At 37.2% G+C, this 6,000-nt stretch overlaps 1 protein-coding gene across 1 annotated transcript in view; it reads right to left on the bottom strand.

Annotated features, from left to right (window-relative positions):
• Window positions 1-49: 49 nt before the first annotated feature.
• Window positions 50-6,000, bottom strand: part of adamts10 (ADAM metallopeptidase with thrombospondin type 1 motif, 10) — a 53,797-nt gene continuing 47,846 nt past the window's right edge. The window contains exons 24-26 of the mRNA XM_087784897.1: window positions 5,812-5,988; window positions 3,158-3,323; window positions 50-2,114 (exon numbers count right to left, since the gene is read on the bottom strand). Of these exons, the coding sequence (XP_087641023.1) occupies window positions 2,005-2,114; window positions 3,158-3,323; window positions 5,812-5,988 (453 nt within the window). The 3' untranslated portion in view covers window positions 50-2,004. The remainder of the gene's footprint in view (window positions 2,115-3,157; window positions 3,324-5,811; window positions 5,989-6,000) is intronic.

Raw genomic sequence — 6,000 nt, 5'->3', positions numbered from 1 at the left:
GCTTATAAAAACCATGTCAATAAAACAATTCAAATGTTTTAACATTAAATTCAACCAATCAATATTCTTATAACACTGATACTCTTCCATATTCTGAAGTCATAGTGAGCAATGATGCTGACACAACAATTCCAAAAATATACACAAATCAAAGATGGCTGAAGCAGCAAATTGTAAAAAAAATTAGAGAAAAATGGATGTGGAAGTGTTTTTCCTTGAAATCAAACACTGTAGTGGTCATGTGTGTTGCTTGGTCACACTTAATTAGTCAGACGGTGCCATTAATCATCCAAAATGTTTGATGTTGCGGACAAATCCCAAAGTCGTCAATACCAGTGAGGTAAGTGGTTTTCACTCCTTCATACGTCTGCTAGCTGAGCCGACTCTGGTGAACACCAGCAGTTGATGAGAAGTCCTTATGCAGCAAAAATGTGTGAGTCAAGTGACTTTGCTCACATCACTGTAGCACCGTGAAACTGTAGTGATGCACAAAAACGATACACAAGAGCCGATATCACAATAAAAAAAAAAAAAAAAAAAAAACAGGTCCTTTTGACACTTTGTGCAAACTCAAACAGCGTACATATAAATGACAAGAGTGGATATACACAACGAAGCGTGAAGGAAACGTGGTCAAGTAAATACACGATAATATTAATGACAACAATACAACTGTATAATATGGCCATTATAGATTCATATAAATGAGAGAGGGCTGCTGGGTAATTTCTGAGAATAGGTGTAGTTTTTTTCTAATGTGGTTAAAAAAAACAATTAGTTCAAAGAAAAAAAAACCCATTAGGAAATATATAATTGACTAAAACATAGGACAAAGACCAGGCAATTGGGGGGCAGCCCAGGGGCAGATCCATCACTCAATTCTTTGCGACTTATTTCTCTTTCCAAAAATGTATTATAAGTAGTGTAGACTTAGCTTTTAGGTTGTTAATTGTTGGGTGGAATATATGGAAGTATATCAGTGTCATCAGGATATTGAATGGTTGAATTTAACGTTTTAGTTAAAACATCAATTTCAATGTTTTTTTTAAGCATTTAATTCCTTTTTTTTATAATGAAAGGTATAGTTTTTTTTTTCATTTTTTAGCAATTGAACTTTAAAAACTCAACCCAATTTTTTTAAAGATTTTTTTTAATCTATAGGTTTTAAATTAAAGGAAATTCGAACCAACATTTGTACATTGAATTAAAAAGGCTATAAATGAAAGAAACATTTAATTTATACAATTATTCTTTTAATTTTTGGAATATCAAACTGTACGTGGAATTTTTCTTCTTTTTTTTTAAATATTCAATATATTTTCAATATTTGAAAAATAGAAAGTTAAACTTTAACTGTACAAATTATTTTTATTATTTTCTGCCACGGATATCTTAACGAGGGTCAGAGGAGGTGGAGCCTATCACCGCTAAAAAAAACAACCACATTTAAAAAAAAAAAATTCAACGTTTGAAATGTTCAAATCAACCATTCAATATTCCGATGCCACTGATATACTTCCATATATCCTGTAAGAAGATCAAGTTTTGAACTCAAAAACGACACAGCTGCCACCCTCACTTCATTTAGTTTCCTTAACTGACCCAACCCTCTGTTGGAGAATACATGGAAGATTATTTCTTAACAACTTTTCAACAATTAAACAATTAAGAAAAGCCTCTTGTCAAGCAAGCGGATGTTAGATACTGCCTTCAGTGATTGTGGCCGAGAGGACGTAGCACCAAAATAGAGCAGCAGAGGGATCGATTGAGAGATGGCAGGAAGGAAAAGAGGAAGTCTAGCTTCACATAGTCTCTCCTCCTCCTTCTGTCTGGCCAGGTTTCAGCAGCTCTCCCTCCAGTGGAATGTAGGACGGAACTCGGGACCCGGCAGAGCTGGCTGGGTTTGGACTTGGAGAAAATCCATATGAGACGTGTGGACGCTGGTGAGTGTGTTCTTCTGTCTTAAACCCAAAGTTGGACGCTGGAGATCCTCAGAGGCCAGAGTCAGTGTCCCTGGCAAGTCTTGCAGCACATTTGTCTGAAATATGGACGGCTGCAGAACTTGAATCTGAGCACCAGGGGGCAGTAGGCCACCGTGTTCACATCTTTGCACTCTGCAGGAAAAAAAAACGTTTTAATTTCATTTTGGTTGAAGGAAAAAAATGAACAAACATTAATAGTAACATTTTCTTAATCATGTCTGTTTTATGAAGGAAATATCAATATCCATCAGAATATTAAATGTTTGAATTTAACATTTCAATTGTTGAGGCTTAGATTTAAAAAAAAAGAAAGAATGTAATTATTGATTTTTCTTTTTACGATTTAGTTCAATTATTTCTATATGGAAAGGTTAATTTTTACTTTCAATAATTGTATGACAATGACAGAAACAATGACTAAATGTCAAAACAATTTGATTATCTTTTTTTACACATATTTTGATAAGATATTTTCAATAATTGAAAAATAAATTCAATATATTTTTATTCTTAGCATTTTAAATTAAATATATAAATGAAAGATATAATACCCAGCAACTATATTTCAGCCAAAATCGCAGAAAATCATGTGACAACGTAGAATAACATCAGCTCATCATGGCGGATTCCAAAGCAGATGCTACTAATATTATGACACTGATAAACTTAAATAAAAATATCTGTCAAAGAGTTGTTACGCTTTCTTCGCCCCTCCTACAGCTCGTGAGCTCTTTCTAGACCATGACAGCCACCTGCTTTCTGTTGAGCTGATTGAACTGAATGATGTTTTTAATGCTGAAAAGATATTTAAACTAATTCCAAAAAGAAGATGCGATGCAATAATATTAGGTGTGATCACAATATGGACCAGCACAGATAGAAGCAGTATGTATAGTTTGATTTATGTGTTTAAAAAGGGCATTTTCTACATCACCACATTCAGTTTATTAAATTATTGTTAAATTCATTTTGTTGTTCATAAAACCTTTGGCTATTACAAAATATACTATAATCCTTTTCTTTTTAAAGCGAGATCTGATTTAACAACTACATTTCTTGTTAAAATGAAAAGAGTTTTATATTTGTGTATTGCAAGACTGATCAGTATTTAAAAAGCTCTGTGTTATACCATTACTTAACAATATTATTGTTACTTAAAAGGTGTGACCTCTGACCTTCAGGGTTGTCTGTGCTGATGGGCAGACTGAGGTCACATTTGCTCTTGCACTGCTGCATGGCTGCTGGTCGGTGGTGCTCCAGGCAGTCGTTGGACGGCAGGCCGGTGTGTGTCAGACATTGGACCGAACGCATCTCCTGACCCAGACCACATTTGGCAGAACACTGAGGCAGAAAGGCAGCGAGAGCGATAACACAGCGTTCAGTGGAAATTAACTTTGATGCTGGACTGTAAAAGAACATGTGACTCATGAAGAAGATGAAATCAGTCACTGAAAATATTGTTTAAATGTGACTTTCAGTTATTAAGTTTCACATGTTAAGCAGTTTGCAAGTTGGAGTTGTTTGGAGTTTTGTTCTTACTCTCACTTCTCCTGTCCTGTGACAACCTCACAAAATATATATTTTTGTAATAACTGCCTCTGTAAAGTCCTCTTTGGACATGACTGATTATTTTATCAAAAAAGAATAATAATTTATATCTCATTCAATGTGATTCCGACTGAGAAAGGATATCAATCTAGAGCTTCTTCTAGTATATTTCTTCTGTCGACGCTGTTCAGAGTTGAACGCTGAAATACACTTGTTTTAAAAGTATCTAAATAAAATAATAATAATGCTGTTACTAATCCTAGCCACCTACCACTGCAGACCATTCCAATGTTGATTATTAAAACAAATGATATTTTCTTTACTATTGAGCAGATCAAATAAGAGTTTAATTATGTTGAAAGTTAAATAAAAAAAATAGAGAAAATAGATTTTGTCCTCTTCATGGACTTGATAAATCCAACACTTTCTTTCTATCAAAGTAAAATATAATGATAGATGCTAAGATGAATTGTGTGAAAGAAACAATTGAAGGTCACTGGATCACAGAACTCAGATGATTTGACATTCTTTCTGGTGTTTATCTAGAATTAAGGTGGGGATTCAGATAAGTGTATAAGATCAAACAGGAGGTTATGTAGGAAAAGCCTGTCTGTGTAGCCAACACAAAAAACCATTAATATTTGTTGATATTTTGGAGTTCAACCTGGATTTAGGATGGTTTTGAAGCAACTTTCAATCCCTTCAGGATTCGCAAAAAATTAAATGAAGAAAATATTGACTGATCCATCACATAATCCTAAATTAAATGAAATAATTTTATCGTTTTGTTTCTGGGATGCCAGACAAGATCTCTAGAGTTTTCAAAACTCCCATGTTCAGCAGCGTTTTTCTAAAGTCAATTGAAATGTATGCAAGGTTTTCTTGTTCTGGTTTGTTTTAAACATGGCTCTTCATCAACCACTGCTTTTATAATCTATAACAGGGGTGTCAAATGAATCACACAAGGGGCCAACATCCTTCAGCAATCCAAATCAAAGGCCAAACAAAATGTTTACCCAACGGTTTTTAACAGGAAGTCTCAATATATCTTAATTATTTCTGTTTTTGTGCTCCTCAATCAAACACTCACCAAGTGCATCCCTACATGTTACTCTTATTCTCTCTAGTTAGTCTCTGCATCTTTATATGTCACCATATCAACATGAACTCCTATCTACTATGACTCCAGCAGCTGTCACCTCCAGAAGTTTTCTGACGACTCGGCCATTGTTGGCTGCGTGTCTGGGGGGGGCGAGCTGGAGTACAGGTCAGTCATCAAGGACTTTGTTGACTGGTGTGAGAGCAACTACCTTTGCTTAAACACCGGTAAGACAAGGGAGATGGTGATTGACTTCAAGAAAAAGTCCCCACCACATCAACCGGTGAGCATCCAGGGCTCGGACATTGAGCTGGTGGACAGCTTCAAATACCTGGGTGTTCACCTCAACAATAAACTGAACTGGTCCACACACATCAACGCCGTGTATAAGAAGGGCCGAAGTCACCTCCACCTCCTCGGGAGACTGAGGTCCTTCGGAGTGTGCAGACCACTATTAAGGACCTTTTATGACTCCGTGGTAGCCTCTGCTATCCACTACGCTGTGGTCTGCTGGGGAGCAGGCAGCACGGACCGGGACAGGAAGAGACTGAACAGGCTGGTCACGAGGGCCGGCTCTGTCCTGGGCCGCTCGCTGGACTCAGTGGAGGAGGTGGGAGAGAGGAGGACACTCTCCAGACTATCCTCCATCAGGGACAACACTCTCCACCCACTGCACCTGACCGTGGAGGAGCTGGCCAGCTCCTTCAGTGGCAGGCTCAGGCACCCCCAGTGTAGGACGGAGCGTTATAGAAGGTCCTTCATCCCAACTGGTGTCAGGATATTTAACTCTCTACTTTAAATATCCTGATGCTAATCCTTAGTGTTTTTCCTCTCGTGTGTTTTATTTTATTTTTTATTTTTTTGTTTTTATTTTTATTTTATTTTATTCTATTGTATTTTGTTAATAGTGTTAAATTTCTAATTTTGTAAATAATTTGTATATTTTTAAGATCGTTTTTATTTAATTTTGTATCATCTCTTTTATTATTTCTTTTTTTCCTTGCACTTTATTTTTTTCAACTGTGCTGTTGTAAAAGTGTGTTTCCCCTCTGGGGATGAATAAAGATTTTCTATTCTATTCTATTCTATTTCAGCCAAAAATCCGGCAGGCGACATAAAATGACTTGGCGGCCATATTGGTTCATTGGTTTGACAAAGGTGATCTATATTGACTGTACTCACTTCTCCCCAGGGTCCCGTCACCCACTGAGATGGCGGGCAGCGCTGCAGGTTACAGCGCACCCTAGAGGTGGGACGCCCGTTTTTAGGGCACTTGGACTCGGGCAGCGTGTCTCCGCTCTCGCCGCTCTTGCACAAGACCACGCGGTGCCTGTAACCGGGGCCACAGCTGGGCGTGCACTGTGCACAGAG

This window comes from Callionymus lyra, chromosome 2 (assembly GCF_982586985.1).
Source record: "Callionymus lyra chromosome 2, fCalLyr1.hap1.1, whole genome shotgun sequence".
Taxonomy (NCBI): Eukaryota; Metazoa; Chordata; class Actinopteri; order Syngnathiformes; family Callionymidae; genus Callionymus; species Callionymus lyra.
This window is presented reverse-complemented; position numbering and strand designations above follow the sequence as displayed.